A 26007-nucleotide genomic window follows, 5' to 3' on the forward strand; every position below is an offset into this window, starting at 1 on the left:
AAAATCACGTTGTCATCAAAGATCAGACCAAAAACAGAGGAAAAGTCAGAATCTGACATTAAATTTTAACTTAAAATCCAATAAAATTCAGTGTAAAAATAAAAAAAGTTTTGCCTCCAAACCGAGATGAAGCACGCGCCTCAGCAACGTGCAAAGGATGTAGCATTGTTCAAGTACGTCACTGTGTAATGCGTGACCACGCGCGCACACTATGCATATACACACACAGTCATATGCATATACACATATGTGCATGACAGCAAATATATATATGTATATATATATCGAAACCATGTTCCAATCAATTTCTACATACTACATACAATATCATAGTATTGATGAATATGTAATCATAGTATGTGTATTTATATTAATATGTAGCAGTGACTTTCATTGTTTCATTACTAGACAATGGGATAATACAGTGAGGACACTGACGTCAGCTTCCCCTCTCTAAAAATGATTTCTGCTCCTTTTTCATGCCTCTTTCATTCATGGTGCTGCTGCAAAATGGGACCAGCCACAATCGCATTTAGCCTTACACTACAAATATTGATATATCTATAAATTTATATATGTATTTATATATAATTTTATACCTTTTTATGTCAAACAAAATAGTATGTGTCGCTTTTGATGCTTTTTGGGTGCTGAAAAGTACCAGAAAGGGAGAAATAACACAAAAGATAAAACATAAGGAAACGGCAGGTATATAAAATCAAAACATTACTGGAATCCCAGTTTAGCAAAGAAAAGGAAAAATAAAAGCTGCTACATGTTTGTAACTATATTAAACTCCCTTTGCCCGTTTCTTCTCAACCCATCCCTGATTGCTCATTTGGACAATAGCGAAGAAAAAGAAAGAAAGAAAAAAAAAAAAGAACGCTCAAAAGACAAATAAACCAAACAAAACTCATGGAAATAAAATGCTAACCAGTAACATCCATCTGCCATAAAGCCAAGGCTTCACCAAACCCGAAAGTTAAAACTATGGCAAATAAAATTAAAATAATAATAATAAAGTCACTGAAGAGGACTGGAATAAAGAAAAAACACAATGTCTTTTTTCAGTGAAGTCTCTCCGTTCACATAGCGGTCGCCACATCACCACAATCACTTGTAAGCGTGTTTCGGTGGAGTTGAGGCGAGGTGCGGGGTTGGGCGGCGGCGAGGGAACCCAAACGTTGAGCGGCGACGGAGAACACACAATCTTCAAGGTGGCGTAGGTGCCGTGGGTTTTTAACTCCACCTCCTAATGCATTCGTTCTGTCCGGTTTCACGATGAACAGGTGGGTGTGTGCACGTGACGGAGGCCGGCGAGTGGAGGTCTTTTAAAGGGAAGAAGGTGTGAGTAATGGGGGGGAGTAGGGAGGAATGGGGAGGGAAGATGGTCGACGCTCCACTCAGTTCAGTAAATTCCAAGGTCAGGAAAACAGATTTAAGTAGATGGGACGTTGCCTCGGTGTCACTCCCATCCGTTGTCCTTAATCATGTGAGCCAGCTCGATGATGAACTTTCCCTCTTTGTATTTTTGACTGCTCTCAAACGCATGTTCCTGTGAAAAAAAAGAAAGAAAAATATGTTGGTTACTGGACTGGTGGACTTAAACCAACAACAGACACGTTGCATGTTATTGTTTACATCTGGAAATTTCAACACTGGAGAGCAAAAATGTGATTCTTCTACATACCAGGCAGAAAAAACATTGAAGAACAACTCAAAACCAATGTGTCGGCTATCCCCCCCCCCCACCGTTGCCATAGCAACTGGCTGACAACAGCTCCACTAATGTATCAGCATCAAACCAAAAAGACCGAAAAACAATCAAAACATTTCCCACACAATGAATAGAACATACAGTATCATATTTTCAGGCTTGATGTTTATTTTGCAATTATTAATAAGTGATTTTGTGACACTGTGGTGGTTGATTAGCTAATTTAAACACCTGCTCTACTGATGGTCTGTCAGAAATGGTTTATGGATCGCCCCCTTTTCTTTCAACTGAACTGAAACAGAATTCCACAGCACATCTACATGTTAAGGTTGTCAAAGTCAAGCTAGCATAACTTACCTGCTTCCCTATATCTCGCTGTTATTTTTAATTGAAACTTTTTCCTGAGCTTATTTTCTAGCAGGATTTTGTGCGTGTGACGTCATGTTGCAACGTGTCAATAAAATTCAATTTCATGAGATATTTTAGGGTGCATCTACACCAGCCATGTTTAGCCCTCTTTAATTAAACTCCAGTTTGTTTCACTAAAAGGTTTTGTAGTTTGGGTAGGTGTGAATGCCAATCAAACTCTGATGCGGACCAAAAGGCGACTCTCGGCTTGGTTTAAGTGAACTCTGCACTTTGAATGCATATGTGAACGCCAAGCGGACTGGACACTGCTCCAAAAGCAGGAAGCAAACTACAGCGCAGGGCATTCTGGGTAAATACAACTAAAACAAACACTGGTGAGAAAATGGTTTGAGGTCTTTTATCAATGACCAAAGAGAAATCCAACAACCGCTAAAATCTGACAAAACTCAATTTTTGTTCACATTTTATGAAGAAGGACGTTGCGCTCGGTCTTCTTCAGAGGTTTTTGTGCTGTTTCTCTCAGTGGTTCTTGGTGCAGCGCCACCACAGGTGAAGAAGGGAACAGGTTTTTCAAAGCAAATTATTTGACTGTGAAAGTAAAGTACAGTGGCTGAAAATGTAACGTTGCAAATCTGGTCCCCCCATTTAACAAAGTCTACCTGACTATCAGGTGCACGAGATTGGAGCTTTTCCTTCCAGCTACTCAACTATTAACCATAGCTAATAGAACTAACATTTTATTAAAATTCTTCTCATGAAAATTTAGATAATCATGTCAATGTAAAAAAAAAAAAATCTATATAACTGAATAGGAAATTACAATAGGCCTTCGCAGCGCTTTGCTGCTCGGGCCTAATTAAAGAAATTACATTTGTGCAGTATAGTAGTAAAAGATATATATATATATATTTGATTCAGGTAAGCCAGTCACCAGTAAAGCCAGTCAAGCTGAAAGTCTAGTGATTACTAGTCGCTAATTAAGCTATCAGTGCATCTCTAAAACAGTGTTTGTAATTGGATTTCACTCTGACTAGTGGTCTCAGTTGTAACTGGATTAAACTGGATTGAACCGGATTACATGTATCAGGATTTGAATTGGTTCTATTGTGTATAACTTGTTGTGAATGTATGCTTTAAATAACTGCATATAATGTATAAATGTACTTTAGTATGGCATATTAATGCATAAGAAAGGCATTTTAGTGATTTCTCTAGCCAAACATTTGGGAATGTCGGAGTACATGAGAGTGTAGACACAATATTGTTGATTTAGAGGTTTAATACACAATTTCTGCCATTTTCCGCAATTTGAAAATATCCGTTAGCATTGTTGGCTTGTTAGCGGTGTTATTTTGTGCGTCAGTAAGTTGGTCATTTACTGGTAGTACTAAAACTCGCGTACGGTCGTTGCAAAAAAAAGCGTCAATTTCTTTTTAACATCTTGTGTATATTTCTTTTAAACTGCTAACGTATTGAAGGTTTTTCTTACCTTCCCCAGTAATATACATCTCATTAAAAGTTTTTACACAGCCTCATTTTTGTCTGGGAACAGATAGGTAGCTTTTTGGTGACAACATGAAAACAGAAAATAGTTTCCGACAAAAATCATCTCTTTCGGATGTAACATCACATCTCATTAAGGACTGTGTGATTTCTGGCCGGCGCCACGAAGAGTCTCGTGCGTCAGCGTCCTCGCTCCTCGTTCTGCTTCTCCTTGTAAACCAGCTCTCTCCTGCCGCGACCTGATCGTTTCTGTCACTGAAGGAGTCCCTGTCTTGTACTTTGCTCACTTATTTTACACTCCTCTCTCGTCTTTTCAGACAATTACCGGAACAGAGCTCTTCAAAACGGGGTGACATTTAATCACCGCAGAGTCTCTGAGGAACCAGTCTGGCTGTCTGCAAGCCAACCTTTTCTGCTGCTGTGATTATGTTGTGTGCTGGGAAACCACAAAAGTGTTCAATCGCACAAACCTGAACAAAAGTATCAGCGTTGAATTAAAGAGCGCTGCATTAATGGAGGCTACTTTGCTCTTTTGACCTGTAACGTCAGGATTTTTTTCATCCTGACATCCAAAAAAGCCACGTTGTTGCTCAACAATATGGTGCAGCGATAAGACCCAAAGGAAAGTTTGGGAGCATAAGGGACTTACGTATTTCCAGCCCAGGGTGGTTTTACAGTTTTCACAGTAGATATCAGCCACAGCATGTAAACCTGTGAGGAGAACCCGCTCCTCCGCTGGCCCACAGCCCACATTCACCCTGAAAACAGGAAGAGAAAATTCAATTAAGACATCTACTTTAGCAGAAAAAAAACATTTAGAAAAACTAATATTTCTAAAAGAATATTAATCATCTGTCCATTCCTCTGACGTTACATGTTATTAAAAGTCCAACATTACAGGTTCTTTACGAAGGTTGGGTATTTTAATATTTATATAAAATGTTCAATTACCAATTCAAACCCAACATTTAGGACAAACATCGTTTTCCAGTACAACCAAACAGATCCGATAATCCGAGATTATCGGATCTCAGCTCACTGAGATCCGATAATCTCAGTGAGCTGAAATCTTAATAAATATTTTCTCTGCTGTGTTTTTTAGATTTCCAGTTACCAAAAAACATAAACTTACTGCAAAAAACCAGCTGGGTGGTTTTCTTTAAGTCCTTGGGCTATTTTTAGAAGCAGTAGAAACCCAAATGGAAGTTTAAACCATGCAAAATGTATATTTTGCAGAGCACGCCCCCTTTAGCTAAAGGCAGATCTACCATATTTTAAAATCATTTCACAATCTGTTTTAAAGTAGTATTTTTCATTTAGCTCAGTTGATTTATATAGTTAGGATTACCAAAGTGGTATCACGTTTAAATGAGAAAACCTTGTTGTTTAAACGAAGTACCGCTCCACCAGTTGAACGCAACCAACTGAGAAATCTCTTGTTTGAATGAGAAAACGCTCCTGAATTTCTTTCCAAGCTCTGGCAGTTAAACACTTCTGTAATAACCCAGTTAAAGAAACTTTCCAACTCTCCTTCAACTTAGCTCTACCAACAAGGCTTTGAAACACTATTTCACTGACATGAAGCAACAAAAGACAAACAATATTTTATAGAATTAAGAGTAAATTATATATTTGGTGTGAACTTCAAAACCACCTTAACATTTCTCACGCTGTTCACATGTTGACTTTTAAAAGTGTGAGTGTTTGAATTGAGCTATTCATCGTGTCAGGCCTGTGGAGTGATTCTTTCATTCAATTCATTGCACCAGGTGAGAACAATGTAACTCAGAGTCCGCAGGCACAAAGCTGTTGCATGGTGACACCTAAAAATGTCTTTGGCCTTTGGGGATTGACGTCTGTGTGTTTCATTAAGACTGAAGACCCAAGCAGAAGTAAACCAAGTCATAAACCACTACAGGTTTTATTATTGGGTTTAGAAAGATGGATGGTGTTTCTGCAGAGTGGAGAGAAAATCACCCAACAGAGAGCGCAGATAAATCTGGTATATATACAACTACAACAGCAATCCTATTCAGTCTTCAAAAGCCTGCTAAAAAAAGATAAAGAAACCCTCAAGATTTCTGGAAATAATGTGGATTTTAAACTTAAATTGCATCATTTGTCCTCCAAATATAACAAAGTTCAATCCACAGGACAAGTCTTCAAAAATTTTAATCTCTGTCTGTGCCTTATGTTGGTTTCTTTGTTGCTGAGTGGCTTAGTTGGTGTGCCTTCACACCAGCCGTTTGGTTTAATTTAAGTCAACTTTAAGTCTAGGCAAATGAACTTTCTAGGCAGTTTGTTTGCCTAGAAAGTCCGGTTCATTTGGGGAAGTGAGAATGCGACCTGATCTGGACAAAAAAGCAAACTCTGCACCGCCTAAAAACCAAGCTGTCAGTTCAGTTGAAGTAAATGTTGGTGTGGTTCATATTCATATGTGAATGCCAAGCGAACCGGAGACTGCTCCAAAAACTGGACGTGGACTACAGCGCAAGGCATTCTGGGTAAATGCAACCAAAACAAACGTGAGTCTAGGCTAGTGGAAGAAATGACTAGTGGTCCAAAGACAAAAGAGAGGTCTCAATCTGAGCCATTCCATTTTTGAAGAAGGAAGTTGTGCTCAGTGTCTTCTGAGGTTTCTGTGTTGTCTCCTTTAATGATTCTGTGTTGCCTCCTTTAATGATTCTTGGTACAGAGCGAGGGAACAGGTTTTTCAAAGGATTTAGTTCGTTTGACAGTGCAATGTGAAAGTGAACCGCAGCACCTGAGACTTTACCAACTGAACCCAACCTACTGGACTATCAGCTGTAAAAATGCCTTTAGCTCCTCTTATAAATAACGAATCGATTAGGGCATTCAAACAGCTTAAACAACAAACTCAGGTTTAAATAAACCATTTGTGAGAGTAGCCATCTTTAACTAATCACGGGTAAATCTGAAGAATAAGAATAAAGACAGATACTTACACTGAATTAAACAGGTAGGCTCTTCCTTGACTGCCTTGAAATGACTGAAACAGAAAGAAAGAGAGGAAAGTTAGTTGACATGAAGGAGCTGAGTGAAGGAATGCCAGCAGATGATGCCCCGGGGTACGTTTTCCTCCCCGTGACGGCTGCGCATACTTGTTCCTCCACCTTGTCAAGGTTTCCACACAGAAGGCTGGCAGCAGATAAGAAATAAAACGAAGCTCAGAAATGCTGCAGGACGAGCAGGAACACATCAGAGAGCAAGCTTGTCAGTTTTTATAACACCCTGTCTTTGTTTATTGGGAACTTGTTGTACAAGCTGTTACATGAGAGCAGAAAAACACATGCGATCTTTAAAATTGGACTAATTGTATCAAAAGACGCACTTCTGTAAGAGGATGGTACAAGTGGAGCATTCATGAGCTGTGAGGAAACAGCTGGAAGTGTGTTTTCAATAAGGTTGCTTGGCAAGGATCCATTTGGGTGCAAATTCGTTTAAAAAATCTAATAATGAAAAAATCACATTTCCATTTAGCAAATTTAACATCTAAAGCTTTAGAGCAAGAAAGCTGCAAAGTACATTTATCTTTAGCAAACTGTTCTCAAGGTTTAATGGGAGTTTTCTCTGTATGGTACATAGCATAATGCAAGAACGCCCCTCCCACACTGATTGCTAACTGGTTGACAACACTTCTTTGTCTCACTCCCCCCAAAAAACAACTGAAAATATATATTTATTTTTTCTTTATAAATTCACCAATCAGTGCATACAAGAGTAACAAACAGATGTATTGATTTTCAAAATAACCAATTAGATAAGAGAATGAACAACAACAAAAAATTAAAACAAAAATTGAAATTGATATGTTTAAAAAACATAAGCGAGTGTTGTCACAACTAGGCCTGTCATAAGTCTGGTGCTTTGTTTTCAACTAGTTCCTTTTTTGAAGGACAATTTTGCTTACAAAACAATAAATTTTTCTTGTAGTTTCAGTTGGTTTATATATTTATTTTGGGTATTTAAAATGTCTTCCAGTTCCAGTGTTAAATTTCCTTTAAAAATTAAGGTTTATTGATCTTTGAGAATGTGTTCTTGCATTATTATTATGCCATTATATTACTTGAAAATGATCTCAAAACAATATTATCATTTACTGCAAGAAACTCTGGGACAATTTATCTTCCAGTAAAATTTGTTATTGTGACTGCAAGATACAGGAGCTTGTTTTAAGTAAATAATTCCTTAATATTGGTGAAAAAGTCATTTCACTGGGAAAAAAATTCTTAAAAAATGTTCATATCTTGCTGAAAAGTAAGCTAGTTTTGTCGTATTTCATGTCCAACGAAGATATTTGCACTGGAGATTAGACATAAAATTACCTTGTAAAACTTGGTGTTTTTGCTGTGTGGGTGTGATTACTTATATTAAACTCAGCTTTAATCAAAATGTAAAATATTTGGGAGAATAAAAAGCAAAAACAAAAGAAATATTTTTTGCAGCATTTATTCTGGATTTACAGGGAAATAATTTGTTATTTTCTCCTTTTTTCTCTGCACTACAGGAGTTAATGTCCTACCTGTCCCATCCGACAGTTCAGTGTTTGTGTTTTTTAGTGTAATCTGCCCAGACGCCTGCAGTTCAGAGCAACAAGGCGCGACCTTTCCGCAGCATGGGGGAACTGGGTCAGTCCCTGCGGAGTCGACAACAAGACTTCAACAGCGTTTAGGCCAGAGCGGGTTGGGGGTTAGTCCATGTGACAAGAGCTGGGTGTCGTATATGTTTTTCAGAAGGGTTCACACATCAACCCAACCACGGGCAAAACGAGACCGCTCCGTCTCTAGCTCCCCTTATCTGTTTCCCATTTTCTATTTTTAATCTGCTGGCATTCCCTCCCCGCCCCTCTGCTGTTGCCGGAGCAAAACTCTGTGGCCCTTAAAATGATTTAGTTCAGCCTCTGACTGCAAGTTCAAAGAAAGGTAAAAATTTGGTCAGCACAACCGGAAAAAATACTAAGTTCTCATGTCACAATTCCATAAACTTTGTAACTGACAGCCATTTTGGTGATCTGTTGCTATGGAGTTGCTATGACAACAACTAACCAGCCACAAGCTAAGAAGTAGCTCTCACCTTGTTCCTTTCTAACTTATAAACAAGTAAGTACATTACAACTATTACTTGATTACAGTTTTTGAGTAATCTACCCACCTCTGTATAATACTAAGATAAATATCAGTGATATTTACTGCAGAACTAGCAAAAATATCTAAGCTCTTATCTGCTAGTTAAAACATATAAACATGTAGCATACATGTTTGTTACTACATGTATTCACTCTGGTAGTCACCAGAACATAGTTATTCACATGATGAGTTTGCATGTACTTTAAAAGTCTGATTGTATACGTCCATGGATTTCAGGCTGATTTCATTACTTTGGCTGAATCACAAGCTGCTTATTAGCAAAACCTTTTTATTAGGAACCTTAAATTTTGGTAAAGGTGTAGAAGAGATTAGATCAGTGAGACCGAACTCGTATCTAAACAACATCTGAATTTTAGTTTTACTTCTTAGCAGGTTGCTTATCTTACTGAGAAAAACACGTGTTTGATGTGGATTACTAGGCATTTTTGATTTTCCAACTTGAATTTAAAAACTTTTTAGACCACATTTTATGTAACATTTCACTGTAACTTTGCCGACCCCCCCAAAATTGGTCTTAAGAAATTTTCCTGTTTTTTCATCTTAAATAAATTTTTTTTAGCAAAATAAATGATAAACGATACAACATTAGACTGCAGGAATACATGGTCCTGAGAAAATCTGCTCCAAAACACAATCACACTTTGGTATTTAGAGGTAAAATGTTGCATCTCATTTTATCTTTCTTCAGACGGTGTAATTATATAAATTAAAAGCAGTTCTTTTGAAAGAAAACCTGAGCCAAAGCTATTAAGGAACCTGCTGAGGTTGATTTTTACCATCTGCCTCAACAGATGTCGGCTGCAGTGAGCGAGGGTTCATCTTCTTCTGTAAGTTAAACCCCGAGGCTTTGATTTAATTCAGTTTAAGAGATGGCATTTAAAGATTTACACGTCTGTAATTTCACATTACATAAAGTAAAGCGTCTCTATTTACAGGGACTATGAGGCTATACGTTAACAAAATCATGCTTAGTAATAAACATTTTTACTCTAAAGTGATGGAAAAACTTCTTGAAGATAGTTAAATGTAGAAAATTAACGGAGGTGAATAAATAGATATCAATCCCTTTTGTCAAAAATGCTTTCTCAACCTGAACAATGCGGAACATCTGGACTCAATCTCACCGTTGGGAGTTTGGGTCACAGTTTAATACTTTAATACTAAATCGTTTTCATACTAACAGTTAAAAAGGACATTTTAAAAGCTATAGACACAACAGCAGCCAAACATTGTCAGTGAATAAATTTAGTTTGTAGAAAATTTTAAATGAATAATTTATCTGAACTAAAAAAAAACCCAAAAAACAAAGAAGAAAGATATGGAAACCTTACGGTTTGAGTTCAGTTCACGTCCAACGAGCCATCGGCTCAGTCCGTTACTATGGAGACGGAGCTGAAGCTGCCACCAGGACCCAACAATCAGGCTCTTGAATATCTACATCCATGATACATGGGTGGTCACGTCCATTGAAAATATTAAATTCCTTTTATTTAGACATTAGAATTAAATTATTAAGGACTAAAGCATGTTCACAATCAATAATCACATATACTTTTGCCTGATTTTGATATTTTTTGTTACTTAAATGAATTATTGTCATTTTCATCCTTAAAATACCAAAATTTCCACTTAACTTTATATGTTGGTCTGTCTGATGGTGTAATTCCTAAATATTAAATGAATGATAATTTGATCAGTTGCTCAGTACTTGAGTAGACCTTTTACCAAATGTTTTTTTACTCTTACTTGAGTAATTTTTTGAATGGCTACTTTTAATTTTACTTGAGTAAAAGTATGTTGAAGTACCACTACTCTTTCTTGAGTAAACGTTTTGGATATGCTACACACCTCTATGTTCAAAACCTCCAGAGTATTCCTAAAATCAATGAACGGCTTCATCAAACTGCTTAATGTGAAATTTTTGTTTGATTTAATTTCTTTCTACTCCAGTTTGCTAACTGGTGTATTGCTTCATTTTGAGAGTAATTAGAGACCAAGATAGCAATGAAATTACATTATAAGTAATTTACTTTCAAATATTTAGTGGTTAAATGCTTCCTATATCTCTGATAACCTAAGGCAAACCAGGCTAAAGCACTCCAAGTTTCGTTTAATTAAGACATTAACATCAGAGAGAAACGCAGCAGAGCTATATTGATGCTTTGGGTCACGGTCAATGTCTTGGAAAACTTCCCGGAGAGGCAGGAGCCTCGAATGGAGCTGCATCCATTATTGGGGAGAAATGAAGAGTGTGATCATCCCACAAATGGGCTTCCATCAGTTAGACGAAGTGGGGCGAAGCCAAGGTGCCGAATAAAAACAGGCAGCCAGCTCGTCAGCATTCAGACCGCATCGCCCCGATTCAGAACCACGTTCGCACTGCGGGCCTTCACGCTCTGCTGACAAACCGCTTCTCCGGTTTCACAACGAGGCTCGGATCTGCTGCGACAGATCTGATTTTCTGTTTTCAGAAAGTCTACATCCCAAAGTTCTGGCTTCCAATGGAAAAAAACAAAGAAACTGATTACGTTTTGTTCCGTTGTACTTCGTGTAAGCGGAGCTGTGTTTACCACATACGGTCCTATGGAAGCTGCTGGCACAGTGGGGAAGCTAATAACTTTGAGATGACAGATGCATCCTGGGTTACCCGATCACCAGAAGACATAATTAAACACAGGTCTAAACATAAAAGGCCACCTCAGTATGAATCCGTCATCCGTAGCAGGAGGCCGATACCAGAACCCCATGAGATTCTCACAGCATGATTAAAAAAGTAGAAATAAACTTACAACAAAGTTTCCACCTTCCTAAAATAATGACCCATTTCATTTTTTTCCAGAAGTTTTTATTTTTTTATTTTTTTTATTAAATCATCGTCTGGCAATAAAAAGGAAAAACATTTTTTTTGCTAAAAATTATTATTTTTCACAAATAACGCCATTATTTTAGGAAGGTGGCGATATTCTAACTGCTGCTAAAATAAAGGTCTGGATTATTACAAAAACACAAAATATTACCAAGTATTTTTGGTCTTCAGCAAATATATTAGTGCACCTGAAATAAATCAAAACTGACTTGTAAATAACTTTTTTAAACAAGAAATAGGAGCTTGTTTCAGTCGGTAATTCCTTAATATAGATGAACATTTCTAGTCCTTGTTATTGCGCCACATTTTAAAGAAAACTTTATTTATTTTTACTGTTAAACTAAAATCTCCAGCTTGGGGAAGTGGGATGATCTCGGATTTTCTTGACATCCTATTGGCAGATTATTTCACTTTTAGCAATACAATTTTTAAACGTAACAAATTTTATTCAACCATAAATTGTCCCAGGACTTATTGTGATAAAAATATCAATGTGAGACAATTTTCATGTAATATAATGGCAATGACAAAATAATAATAATAATTACACAAATTTGAAGTATTGAGCTCATTTTAATTTATCCTGTGATAATAAGTTTTACTGTGATAGTAACTATAGCAGTCATACTATTGTAATTTTTATTTAGACTACAGTATATGAAATTTGTAAGTAATTGTTCTGCAGAATAACTTGACTTTTTGCTGTTCTGCTCTTCATATCATGAAACTGGATGTAGAAAAAGATGATTTTAGCTGGAGAATATTAATTAGACTGCAGTCCACCGGACTAGACGACATAATTAAACATATACTGCAAGGTTTATTTATTCTCATAAAATATACATTAAGTGAAGTAGTGCAAAATTTCATATCCTTTTATTATTCATATGTTGAAAGTAAATAAAGCTGCCAATTTCCAGCCCAGACAAAAAAAATTCTCAATGTTTTTCTGATACTGAAATATTTTAAAATTTATAACAAGAACCAAACATGGAGAAGCAGCATTCAGCTTCTATGCGCCACAAATCTGAACAAACTTCCAGAAAACTGCAAGACAGCTGAAACACTGAGTGCTTTTAAATATAGACTAAAAACTCACCTGGTTAGTTGCGTCTGAAACATGTTAAATGGAAAACTGACCAAAATATTTGACATGATTTTGATGATGGCACTCATCAAAATCCTTTGTTACTGGTTTCTCAATTTTTCTCAAAGTTTTTAAGAGGTAAAGTAATTTGAACTACCTTGTTGATGAAATGTGTCATACCAATAAACTTGATTGATTATTTTAAAAAAATAAAAAGAAATTTAGGATTATGTCTTGAGATTTTTTTTTTTTTTAAAAAGCGAAACGATCATTTTGTAACCTGTCATCTCCTCTAAAGGTTTAACAGAGAAGAAACAACATTTAAGTGGTTTGTGAAAGATCTTTACAATTAAATTTAGCTAAAACAACAACATGTTTTCCATATTTAGCCAAACAGCCGAATGTAGGAGGGGTTGTGTGACCATGCCTGACCCAGGCTCAGGTTAATCCTCTCCTTTGGGCCGCTCCATCTGCATCTTTGATTGAGAGTTGGCAACCCTCGAAGTTCCAGTACATAACCTCATTGAGAGGAAACCAGTTTTTACAAATCATGCACTCAGACCATAGAGAAATCAGTCAGTAAATTCGAAGATACTCCACCTATTTCTTATACCGTCAGCAGGAATGTCTAACAAACATTTTAAAAGTGTATGAAAACTTATTCCTGCAGGAATGGTGGCTTCAGGTCAAACGAGGGGACGGTCACTTGGCAGCCTGCAGTGGAAAACGCCAGACAGTGGTGTCATCTTCTCTTAAGTAACATAATCAGCTTAGAAGGGTTGATGCAAAGCACTGAAGATGCTGCTTAGGACAGTGAACGCACTTCCAGGTTTGCCAGTAAGTTTTGACAGAGATGAGTCTCTGTCAATGTTGATAGTCCAGAAACTATCACCATTCAATCTTCCCAGTCAGCCATGTTTGTTTACTGTAACTCCTGAACATTTTGGTTAAAAATTGCATTGAAATATTGCTGCGTTTACATTATGAATGCAGCTTTTCTAAAATTAGTGCCTCCTTGTTCTACACAACAGTAAATTAGTGAAAACATCGTAATTATAAGAAAGTTTTAATGAGCTAGACACATTTTTATAGATTTTTTTACCATTTAAAAGAAATATTTGCTGCGAATAAAGCTGCACAAATAAACAATTGTGGTATTATTTATCGTCAATGTGAAAAATTTCTTATTGTTAAAAGAATTTAGATTTATTGAGGCATTGATAAATCTCAATTAATCATATCTGAAAACCCGGAAAAACTTGACGTATTGTCAGGATTTAATATTTTCTCCACTGTTGGTTCAATGAAATTGTCAAAAATGTCAATAAATTCCTAAATATGATTAAATACAGTTCTGTGTACAGTTCGTTACAGTTCTATATTTTCAGGCTTGATGTTTATTTTGTGATTATTAATTAGTAGTCGCTGCAGTAGCTAATTCAGCACAGGTGTTTGATTAGCTAATTTAAACATCTGCTCTACTGTTGATCTGTCAGAGAGTTGGTGCGGATTGCTTTTTTCTTTTTTACTGAACCAAAAAACAATTCTGCAGCACATCTTCATGTTAAGGCTGTCAAAGTCAAGCTAGCATAACTGCACTACTTCAGTTCTGCTCTTTTTAAACTCAAGATTTTTCCTGGCGTTGTTATCCGGTTGTCTCAGGTTTTGAAAAGAATTAAAAACTTTTTCTGTGTTAAGTCAGGCTTTATGTGAACCTTTGGCCCCCTGCTTTTCAGCTGCTGTAATAATAAAAATGTTTCCTCCTTTCTTATTGCTTTTAATTAAGATTGTTAGAAAAGTTACGTGGGCACCTACTTTTTTATTTTCCCAAATCAAGCTGGGAAAATTCAAGGCAATGTGAACAGAAACGCCTTAAGTAATCAAACTTATGTTTAATGCATAACGAAGTCCTCCACTGGTTTTTGTATAATTAATGAAAATGAAACAGCTGAAAACATGTTCCAGCACTTCTAGGCCATATATCAATGACGTCTGCTTTATTTAACTTAGATTAACTAAACTTTTCCTAATATTTCTGTCACAAATGCAGCGAAATGTTTATTAGTGTGTGTTAATTAATTCGTGCAACAAGTTGCAGACACTCACAGCAGGAAGATTCAAAAATACAAATTAATTTTTGTTTTTAAGTTGTTACATTTATTCAAGCTGAATTTCATGCACATATTTAAGTGTGAGGAAGTTGTTTTTATAGCAGTTGATACTTTTAGCGTTATCGTGCCTTTTTTTTTGTTATTCTGTAGATTTTTTCTGCAACACACTGACAGTTTGAGACCGACAGGAGAAAGACAGACTGTCCGAGGAAGAGCTCTTTGTGAAATCCAATTATTACTGAAGTGGATAGTTTAGACTAATGAGGTCATTCGTCAACAGTCACTTTAGCCCGGTAAACAAGACAACACAGTCAATAGTTCACTCTTCACTTCACTGATTTCTTACAAGTGATCCGGATGAGCTCGGTTATCCTTTCACATCGAGGTCAAAGGTGAAATCAGGGACTGACATCAGACAGACCGGTATGACAGTGAATTAGGGCCATAGCATACAGCATAGAAAAGGAGTCAATTTCCGCCAAAAAACTCAGAAATTTGCAAGAGAAATTTTGAGATTAATTTCAGAAATTTTCTAGAAAAAAAATGTGGAAAATTTCTGAGTTTCGAAAATCCCCAAATTTTCTACTTTAACTTTTTTTTTTATACAGAATTTTTTAATTTCTGAAACTCAAATTACAAAAGTCAAACGTTTGACTTTTGATGCTCAGAACATTTGAAAAACGTAGAAATTTTTCAACTTGACACTCAAACTCTTTGCTTCACAGAACCTTTTTGAGATTGATCTCAAAACTTTGTTGGCAGAAATTTACTTTATATTTGTTATAAATGTATAGACGATTTAAACTGCCATTTGAGATACTACTCAAAAACCTGACATCCATTTTTCTTTTGTTAGTTTGAACTTACTGGTGTACAATGGAAAGAAAAACCTTCTGTATTATGCAACAGCTACGCAGTCATGGGTTACTATGGTGATTTGTTACTATGGTGATTCCCACCTTTTCTGGTGTTCGTGGACGTACGTGGAGAAACGGGGAGCCGTAACAACGGTTTTATTTTTTAATAAAGGACATGTAACAGATTAAAGTTAAAATAGTTGTGAAATAAATGTCAATTGTGGACACTCTGCAAGCTGAGGTGATTTTACAGAAAACTATCAAATCTTCTGTAAAATAATGGGAATGAAATTGGATAAAAACAGACAGAAATGCCTACAAATTCAACTGCAACAATGTACTGAGGTAAAAAAAACAAAAAACATCCCAAAACTTAAACTGTTCCAGCTTCTAATGATGTTTAAAACATAGCTGCACTTTACAAAACTGGAGAGTTTATTATTGTTATTTTCGAGCAGTTATCTGGCCAAAAGTTAAATATTTCTTATTAAAAGGAAACCAAAAATTAAACTAAAACAAAGCAAGAATCTTTTTTTAAGTTTAAATGTTTAAAACGGATATAATCTGACTGCTGGTCACCACAACTTTCCACCCTTAAAATAGCAGAAACAACCAAGCCGTTTCTTCATGCTTCAGAAACAATTAAAAGAAAATACATCATCAAAATGCCTTTTATGGAGTAAATAAATTCATACAAAAATTACAGTCCATTTCAATTTAGCAAATCATGATGCATTAAAACTATTGTTAAACAAAGACGTTGCTCATCTTTTTGTTGTTCATCACGAGATTAAAAAAAAGAATAAGATTCATTGTGACTTATTTTTCAAAACTAATATTTTAATATTAACAACTGATGTTGATGCAGTTTTGCTTGTTGAATTTTCTTTTTTAAAATTTGTAAATAACTTTAGGAGTTAAAGAAACTCCTATATTTTCTTATGGAGTCAATAAATCACCAAATATTAAATCCAATAAGCCTCTTAAAACCACATATGATGTTTAACAGAATGAACATTTATTCTAGCTTGAATTAACTTTGATTTTCTAAATGTACGTTACTTTTAGCCGTAATCCCAGAAGAGACCAGTTTGCCATCTAGTTGCACAGGCAGCATTCCAGTCCAGTTTATTTACTGGTTTTAACCACACCAGTGCGACTGGTGCTACTGGTTTCCTAACATTCCTGCTAAGGTGATGAACCACGACAAACAACGTGGTGCTACTGTAAGAAACTGGAAAGACACAACTAACAAGTTCTTATAGTTCAGGTTCACAAAAGTGTATATAAATATAAATATATGTATATATATTTTGTTTTCCATATCCAAGTACATAGAAAATAAAACTGAGCATAAGATTCTGTGCAATAAGGGCAAAATTACAACACAAAACAGTGCAGTTGTCAAAAATAGCACACTAAGATTCAAGAAATGTGCAACTGAGTACAATTTAAAAAAATAAAATAAAATTTTAAAAGACAAGTGGAGTGTTTTTTTCTGTAGTCTCAAACAGCTAAACTTCCTTTGGCAGATGACATGAAGAGGAAACTAAACAAAATAATCACAACTGCTGCATTTTACTCTGACATTTTTCTTAGCATGTTCTTGATTTGAACAACAATTCATACATCAGAAATTGTTTTTTTCATTTTTGAAGCCCAGTCTTTAACTGTTAAGTACAGCTGCATAATTTAGTTGAGATTTGCTGCAGCAACAATTTAATTTACCCTGAGGGGATCCAATAAAACTGTCCCTGCATAAAACATCCTGCTGCTGCAGCCCTGCCTCGGCTTTCAGAGCAACAATAAATCCACGTTCATCTGACCTGGGCAGGTTAATTGAGGTGTTGATAAACATGGATGGTCTCTTGCTTTGGGTCAAACACACATCACATTTATGAAAAACTACAGACTTTAGAGATTAAGGGTGCATTCACACCAGCCTTGTTTAGTCCCTTTTTAAAAGAGACTTTTTAACTCAGTGAGATTCTTTTCCTGGTTCAGTAAAGGCTACAAACAAACAAACTCTAGTTTGTGTTGAAAATCCGGTTTGTTTTGGGGAGTGAATGTGTGAACATGCAATCGAACAAAGAGCAAAAAGTGAACAGTAGCTGCATTTCCATTACAAATTTCTGCAAAACTTTGTTGATATTCTGTTAATTTCGAAACCCCACTGCAATTTTGCAATTGCGGTATTTCCATTAAATAAGAAAAACAATCAAAGTCACAAGATAATACGTTTTTTCATGCGCTAGGTCATTGAAAAAAACATCCTACGCCTTCATCCTGCAACCTATTCCTGTTCGTCTTCTTTGTCTTTTCCGCCAGTAGTAACATCCGGCTGTTGATCACATTTTGACAGCCAAAAAACCATCACGCAGCTCAAAACAGGCCAAATGTTTTTCAAAATTGCCATTGAGCTAATTTATTCTTGGAATTCCAATTTGCTGAATTATTATTCAGCTTCTGATCCAGCTAAAAATCTAGGACTGTTTGGTTGAAATGAACACTGGTGCATGTATCAACGCCAATTGGACAGGAGACCGCTCCAAAAGCAGGCATTCTGGGTAAATACAACCAAAACAAATGTGAAAATTTAAATGGCTTGTGTGGGGTTTTTTTTTTACCAATGAGAGAAATCCTATGACGGCTAAAATCTGACGCTACTCTATTTTGTGAAGAAGGGAGTTACGTTCAGTGTCTTCTTCAGAGATTTTTTATTGTTTTTTCCAGTGGTTCTTTGTGCATCGCCCCCACAGACCAGGAGGTGAGCAGGTTTTTTGCAGTTTGAATCATTTGATGCAGAGTGCAGCTGCACTGGTTTCAATGATCCGTGCCTCATGCTGATGTCACGTTTCTTTATTCAGCCACAAAAACATTGTGAAAACTAAAGTAAAACTACAACTTTAAGCACAAGAGTGCCATAAACACCATATAAGATTGCATTTGTTTTTCTTTGACAGTATTTCAACATAGCCAACATTCAAAGTTTAACAGTTACTTAGACGTTATTGTGTTCACCAGGTAAAGCACTTTCAGTTGTTACAGGGCGTCTCTTAGCTGCTCTGTGTGTTATTATGCTTTCACTCTGCCTCTTTCAGACTGCTTCAGGTTTACTGTTGTTACAATTTATTTTAGCTCAACTTACAAAAATTATACCAAACATCTTATATACAACAAATGTACCTTACAGAAGTAACCATGTTTTACCACAGATATAAACTTGTGAATGCGTAATTATGGCAGCAATAACCAAAACGGCAAATGCACCAATTACACAGCACTAAGAAAGCGAACTGCACCAGTTGAAAATGCGACAAATATAGCTATTTAATGAGTCTACCAGAATATCAGCTGTGAAAACACCCTTACTGGGGAAATGTTATGAAAAATGTTTTTTATACTGCCATTTGGGTCTCCTGTTCTCTTAAAAACAGCCCAATGCTTAAAAAAACCCCAGACGTTTTTTTTGGTGTCTAGAAAATGAGCCGTTTCAAAAACCTCAGGAATGTAACGTCACAAATCAGCAGGCACTTAGCAACCTCACCAGAGTTCCGCCTGTTACCTAGCAACTCCACCAGAGTTCCGCTCATTACCTAGCAACTCCACCAGAGTTCCGCTCATTACCTAGCAACTCCACCAGAGTTCCGCCCGTTACCTAGCAACCTCACCAGAGTTCCGCTCGTTACCTTGCAACCCCAAAGGAGCTCCAGCCCGTCAGCTGGTTTTACTGCTGTACAATGGCTGCTAGAAAAGACAAGGTTCTATAATCAAACAGATGCGTATCTGTTTGCGCATCTGCAAACGGCTCATTTCTCTGGAAAATGAGCCGTTTCGAGTCTACCGGACCATCAGGTGTAAAAATGCCCTAAAACAACCACAATGGGTCCTAAACTTAGAGAGATTAGACCTCTGATCCTGCTGAAAGGAGAGACACCGTTGGGTTTTGAACCCATTTTCCTGCCAGCACCAACAATGTCTCTGAGTTCCAGCAGGGAAATGGATTCTGACACGGAGAAGGCGAGCGCGCAGATTGATCGTCGCTGTCATTTGAATAATCAGCTTAGAGCGTGGTGAGAGAGCAGCACTGGGGGTAGCGTGCTGTCAGGTTCCTATAATAACACAAAGGTCAGTGCTGCAGCTCCGCCTTAATCTGATCACCTAGAAACTTTACTCACTTTCCCTCCCCTGCTGCCAATTCTACCATCAACATCGACTAAAGCTGTTTTGGGTTTGCGGCTCCAAATGTCAGTGAAAGACCATTATTGTTTGGCCAATGGGAAATTCAATAATTCAGACGTCTTTAATAAACCGGGAGACAGCAAAGGAAATTCAAAGATGCACCAACATTTGTGGTTCTCACCAGGCTGATTGATGACGGGGCAATTTCTGCTTGGGGAACGCTCTGAATCTTCAGCATCCTGCCGCCGTGTGACCTGAATGTTCAATTTGTTGGGTTTGTTTTTCCTCGTAGCTAGAACTGATCACCAATACAGAGGGAGCCATTAACGATTGGGATTGGAAATTAATTGGCTATTTGAGAGTTTATTTTCTTCCAAGGAGTAATGTTTCATGAATGGCCTGCAGGAACCTTTAAATGGTGACAATTAGGAGCTGAAACAATTGAACAAAAAACATATACTTTTACCAATAAGTATGTTCAACCCAGAACTGCTCTAGTAGCAGTTTTAGCTTCACCTGGCTCAATTTCTGTAAATAAACCGTCTGTTAAACACTTTTTGCTATCCAAACAATCAGTTAATCTAAAAGAACAATAAGACTGTACATGTTAGCTTCTGCTGACGGTTCTGACTGTGCGGAGCATATTAACGCATACTTGATGTTTAAACTAGCAGAATAGGACGTTCTGTGTGTGTTTAGTGGGGATATCAAATATTTGTGGACTTTGGCTATTTTAGCTGTGGACACTAACTCTTGGAAATTTCGCCAGTCTGGCTTCTTCTGCACTGCTAACCACAAAATCTTATAAAGTATTTTTAGTCTAGTTTCTAGTGCAAATATGTTAATACACTTGAAATAAGACAAAACTAACTAGAGTAACTTTTCAACAAGATACAGGAGCTTGATTTAAGTCAATAATTCCTTGATATTGATAAAAAGAAAAGTATTTATTCCACTGGCAGATGATTTCACTTAAAACAAGACATTTTTCCCTTAACTGAAATAATCTGGCAATGGAATAAGTACTTTTGTAAATCAATATCAATAAATTATTGACTTAAAACAAGCTTGTATAGCTTTGCTGAAATGTTACTTGTAAGTTAGTTTCGTCTTATTTCAAGCGTACTGGGACAGTTTGTGTGTTTGCAGCGCGGTGCAGAATTGTCTCATCTAAAAGTCGGATAAAATTTCACATGATTGTTCAGACAGCAGACGCTCTGAAAACAATCCGATACGTATCCAAACTAGTTCCACATATGTAAGTGACTAAAATTGGATTATTTTGGGGGGGAAAACTCTGAAGGAAAAAGTCGAATACGGTTTGCATTTAGCCAAAAAAAATAAATCAGAGCTACATTGTGAAGACAATGACAGGGCCTGACACGTTGTGAAGCAACGGCCCTCACCAGTTTGTTGACTCGCCTGCTGGACTCGACTTGCTCGGGTTCATTTATCGGTCCTCGCATCACCGCACCTTTTAAATTTTAGCGCAGATAAAAAACAGTTTAGTTGTGTCACAGTAACCTACATCTCCTAAATCTGCTACATCACACTTTCTGCTGTTATGTTTAGCCCGAAGTGAAATGTCGCCACAAACAGTTGACAAGTATTTGAAGAGCGTCACATGGATGGATTGTTGTTGCTCTCCAGCTGAGCGACCCGAAGGCACCAAATGTGTCTGTGTTGAGAAGCGACAGACAGCTGCAAATTCCCTCAAGCTATTTTCCGTCAGTGTAAACGTTGATAGAGCAGCAGAAGACCTGCCAGGTTCTCTTAGGGTGCGTTCACACCAGCTCTGTTTAGTCCACTTTAATCAAACCCGTTCGTTTGTCTAGAAAGTTTGGTTCATTCATTGAATTCACCTACAAACTTCGGTTTGGGTTTGATTGAAGTGAACACTGGTGCGATTTGAATCCATATGTGAACGGCAAGCAGACCAGAGACCGCTCCAAAAGCAGGAGGCGGACCACAGCGCAATGCATTCTGGGTAAATACAACCGAACAAATGTGCCAGTCCAATGCTAGAGGGAGAAATGGAAACTTTATCAAAGAAAAAAAGAGAAATCCTACAACTGCTTAAATCTGACGCCACTCCATTTTTGTTTACATTTCATGAAGAAGGAAGTTGCGCTCCGTTTCTTAATCAGCTGAAAATGTAACAAATGTCTCAACTTTGGTCTCCAGTCGAACAGAGTGGCAGGTGTGAAGATAGCCTTAAAGGGTGAAAAATTTACCTTTTTGCACATTTTGTACCTCTAAAAATAACCAAAGCACTTAAAAAAAAAACACCCAGTCATTTTTGGGCAAAAGGTTGAAGCCTGACGGTTTCAAAAACCTTCCACAATGTGTCATCATAAACCAGCACCTGGCAATGGCTGCTGGAAATAAGAAGGTTGTACATTTGTGTAAATGTTTGCAGCCATTTTCAGATGCGAGTGTAAACGTTGGCCAGCAGCAGCTTATTTGGATTTAAAGTGACAGGAGGCCCTAAAACAGCTCAGAATAGGCAGATCTCACAAAAACATTTATGAATTTTGTAAATCCCGTAACTCTTCGGGATACAAAATCCCTGCTTAAGGAAGCGCAACAAGTCACCTTTAAGTGGGCTGTAAATGAAGACGAACGGAGCAGGACTACCTTTGAGATGAGCTCGTCGTGGTTGGCCAGGTGCGCTCGGCAGTGGATGCAGCTGTATGTGCGGTGGCAGGATGGCAGGTAGGCCTGGAAGGTCTTCGACTTGGTCATCTTCACCATGTCAGTGGGGCAGGGCTCCTCGCTGGTGTCAGGGCTGGCACTGGAAGAGTTGCAGCTCTGCTGGACTTGCTGACAGAAGAAACACTGGAAGATGCAAGCAAAAGCCGTCGTTGTTGTGGAGTGGGTGTGTGGGACGCTCCACACAGACACCACAGGAGAAAATCGAGCCTGCGGAGAAGAAGCCACAGAGGTGAAGCGGTTAGTGGCGATGTCTGCATCGGCTATTTTTAGCAAACATGATCCTGATTATATTTCCAGTACGAACACGACTCATTAGCTGGAGCAATCATTTGATTACAATCGTCTATTACATGATTACAATCCTGGGTTGTGCACAGCGAATGTGTGGCAAAGTAACAAAATATTCCGACAATCAAAACGTCTCGTAATGTGATTCACTTGGTTGCAAACTCACTTATTTGCAATTTGTGAGTGTTTTGTCCCAACGGATGGATAGTTGCAGAACAAATAAGTGTTGAGATGGTTGCTTCAGAGGTGAAGAATAAAAGTGATCATGCATCAAATGTTGACATTAATCCCTCAGACGTTAAACAGTCGACTGGGAATTATTTGAAATATAACAATAATAGACTTTAACAACAACAAATGTTACTAGAGTATAAATTGTCCCCGAAGTTTTTGCGATAAACGATAATATTGTTGTTTTGAGAACATTTTCTAGTAATACAACGGCAATAATACAAGAACACATTGTTAAAGATCAAGAAACTTTAAATACTAATGAATATTTAACACGGGAGCTGGAAGACAGTTTAAATATCCAAGATATATAAACAACAAAAACAACAAATAAAATGAATTATAAAATCTCTGTAAGCAAAAGAGAGCTAACTGAGTGGAAGAAAAAAGTGTTTTCATTTGAGGTGGAAGTCAAATTTTTTTTAATTTTAGGGTTTGCATTTAATTAGTCAATCGCAATTTAACTGAAAAATATATATGGACAACAAACACAGCATTTTCAATTCAAAAACTGTTTTTGTTGGTAGATTATTGAATAAATAAACACCTGAGGTTGTTTTAAATCTGTTATTTAAATTGTTCAACCATCACATCGGTGCACAGTTCAGCTCTCCAGTGTTTCAGGAACTGCTGATCCGTCATGGAAATTCTTTAGAAATGTGGACGCTAACATTAGCGTTAGCGCCTGTGCTGCGGCTACATGTTTTGCATTGAGATGCTAATTTAGGCTTGAATAGCTTCGCTGGTAAGCTATCTTCTTTTAGCACAACTTGAACACAACAGTAGTCTTTTCCAGCAGCCAATCAGATCATTTTAGAAGCAGAAATTAACCTCAAATGGATGAAAAGACGCAGCTTTGTTTTTTGGGAATGTAGCTTGTGCGTCAGATTTACTGAGGTACCAGAAACATGTGAATACAAAGGTTCGGGCTGTCAAAAAAATTTTTATTGCATAAAGAATATTAATGATGTAATGATTAATGAATAAATTCATTAAATATGAAGCTTAATGAATATTTTAGGAGGAATTCAGAAGAAATGCGCCGGTGATTTGCTGAGTCATGTTATCTGCTGGTGTTCGCTTCCTGCTTCTCTTTGATGACAAGATTTATGGAAATGCTGATTTCTTTTTCCAGCAGAACTTGGCAGCTGTTCACTAAAAAGTACCGATAGCTGCTTTAATGACCGTAAAGATCACCGTGGCAGACTCAAATATATGTGACAGCTACATAAAAGTTTTACTTTTTGAACTAAAGAAGTATTTTAATACTCCAAAATTGCACACATGTGCAGCTCTACTTTGACAACATATAAAAAAAACTTCTTTAACAAGGAACTTTTGTTCTATTTTTAGGTCTGCAGAAACAATTGCACACCAGATGACGCTTTAAACAGGACAGACCAGAATAGTCAAAGCATGCATTTGTTGACAGAAAAACCTCTGCAGGTGTTCAACAGCAGCAAATATTCACACAAAATGAAAATATGCTCCTACTGTGCTGCGGCAGAAATCAAAGATGACATTAATGCCTTTTAAAAGAAGCATCGGTCCTCGCTAACTGATACCCAAAAGGTTTGTTCCTTTTTACACTCTGGTCTGCTGCCTTTTATGAGCCTCTCATTCATCTTGTCAATGCAATTCTCTTCATTAATTGCTCTGAATGTGTCAGTGGTTTACAGCCAGCATCTGCTAAAAGGATCATCTGTCAAAGAAAATACTTGTTTCTGTGAGCAGGGAAACTGCGGCTGGTCCGGATCTGTTACTGCAGGCTGAGCTTCAAGCTTCCAAAGAAGAGATTTGAAAATATTTTTTCAACGTTCAGTAGTTTGCATTGCAAACAGCGCAGGAAGTTCTATCATACAACGGTGTATCATTGGAGAATAAAGGAGTAAATTTCAAATTTTGAGATCTCAGAGATTTTCTTGGAGAAAGAAAAAGTAGAAATTGTTCAGTTTGAAAAGTTTAAGTAAACCACTAAGGAGAAAAAAGATTTCTGAATTTCAAATGACAAAAATTCTCAATATTTGGAACTTGGAATGTTTAAAAATCATGGCATTTCTTGTACGATGAGATCTTGTTGCACTCCAATTGCAATGCAATGTTTTCATTGCTACTGTAGAGAAATATGAGAACAATAAATTCTTTGCAACCGGTACAGGGAAGTTGTTTTTTCTTGTCATTATCACATTTAGCAGCAAGTACAAGAGGTTGAATGACAGCAGTAAGACCCGCCTCCTGTCTGATTGGTTGTTTCTGTGCATTTATTCAGGAGGCAGAAATGTTCAGAAATGTTCTAGAAAGGAAAAAAAAGTTTCAAATGTGAAAAAAATTTATGATGTAATTATGTAATTTTTATAAAAGTTTCATGCTGCACTTTTAAACATGCATACTTATTTATTTTTGCACAAGAAACACAATCTTCAGTTCCTTTTTTGCAAAGTAAAAGGATGTCAAGAGTTCACTTTCACACATATTGTGTGTAAATGTCAGGGGCTGCACAAAGTGGAGAGGAAAACAATAACGATGCATTTAAAACACCCTTCAGCGGCTCTGGAAATTTCCAAACAAGCTGCGACAGGAAGAGCAGCGTCGAGACAGAAGCCGGCAGCCAGACGACAAAAACTAGAAAAAAAAAAAAAAAGGTCTCTTCCGCAGCCCAACAGGAAGCGGGTCGTGACGGGAAGCATGGCGGTTCTGCAAACACGCGTTCAGATGACAACATAAACACACCGCTGGCCTCCCAGACGAGCCGTATTTACATACACCGCGCATAATCTGCACAGGTGCTGGAGGCTTAATCCCTGCATGAAAAGGGCCAAATCCCCTCTGTGAATTAGCCCAGTTTAAACCCACAGCCACGTGCACGGCGAGAGGCAACCACACACACACTCACACACTCGCAGAGAGCTTTAC

The 26007-nt window shown here is 37.2% G+C and overlaps 1 protein-coding gene and 1 long non-coding RNA gene across 5 annotated transcripts in view; one reads left to right on the top strand and one right to left on the bottom strand.

Moving 5' to 3' along the window:
• Positions 1-919: 919 nt before the first annotated feature.
• Positions 920-26007, bottom strand: part of ypel1 (yippee-like 1) — a 31418-nt gene continuing 6330 nt past the window's right edge. For both annotated transcript variants that reach the window (XM_044112608.1, XM_044112609.1), the window contains exons 2-5: positions 22498-22782; positions 6556-6599; positions 4239-4347; positions 920-1555 (exon numbers count right to left, since the gene is read on the bottom strand). In XM_044112608.1, coding sequence (XP_043968543.1) covers positions 1466-1555; positions 4239-4347; positions 6556-6599; positions 22498-22614 — 360 coding nt within the window. In that variant the 5' untranslated portion in view covers positions 22615-22782 and the 3' untranslated portion in view covers positions 920-1465. The remainder of the gene's footprint in view (positions 1556-4238; positions 4348-6555; positions 6600-22497; positions 22783-26007) is intronic.
• On the top strand, positions 8096-25016 carry LOC122828761. Of its 3 annotated transcripts, none has more exons than XR_006370267.1 (6): positions 8096-9584; positions 13100-13285; positions 13381-13547; positions 14972-15114; positions 24448-24666; positions 24764-25016. It is a non-coding gene; the product is annotated as an uncharacterized LOC122828761 (long non-coding RNA). The 3 variants fall into 3 exon arrangements; XR_006370268.1 differs by having other exon boundaries at positions 8096-8709; positions 9549-9584; positions 13100-13547; XR_006370266.1 differs by having other exon boundaries at positions 13100-13547.

Source organism: Gambusia affinis, linkage group LG03 (assembly GCF_019740435.1).
Source record: "Gambusia affinis linkage group LG03, SWU_Gaff_1.0, whole genome shotgun sequence".
Classification (NCBI taxonomy): domain Eukaryota; kingdom Metazoa; phylum Chordata; class Actinopteri; order Cyprinodontiformes; family Poeciliidae; genus Gambusia; species Gambusia affinis.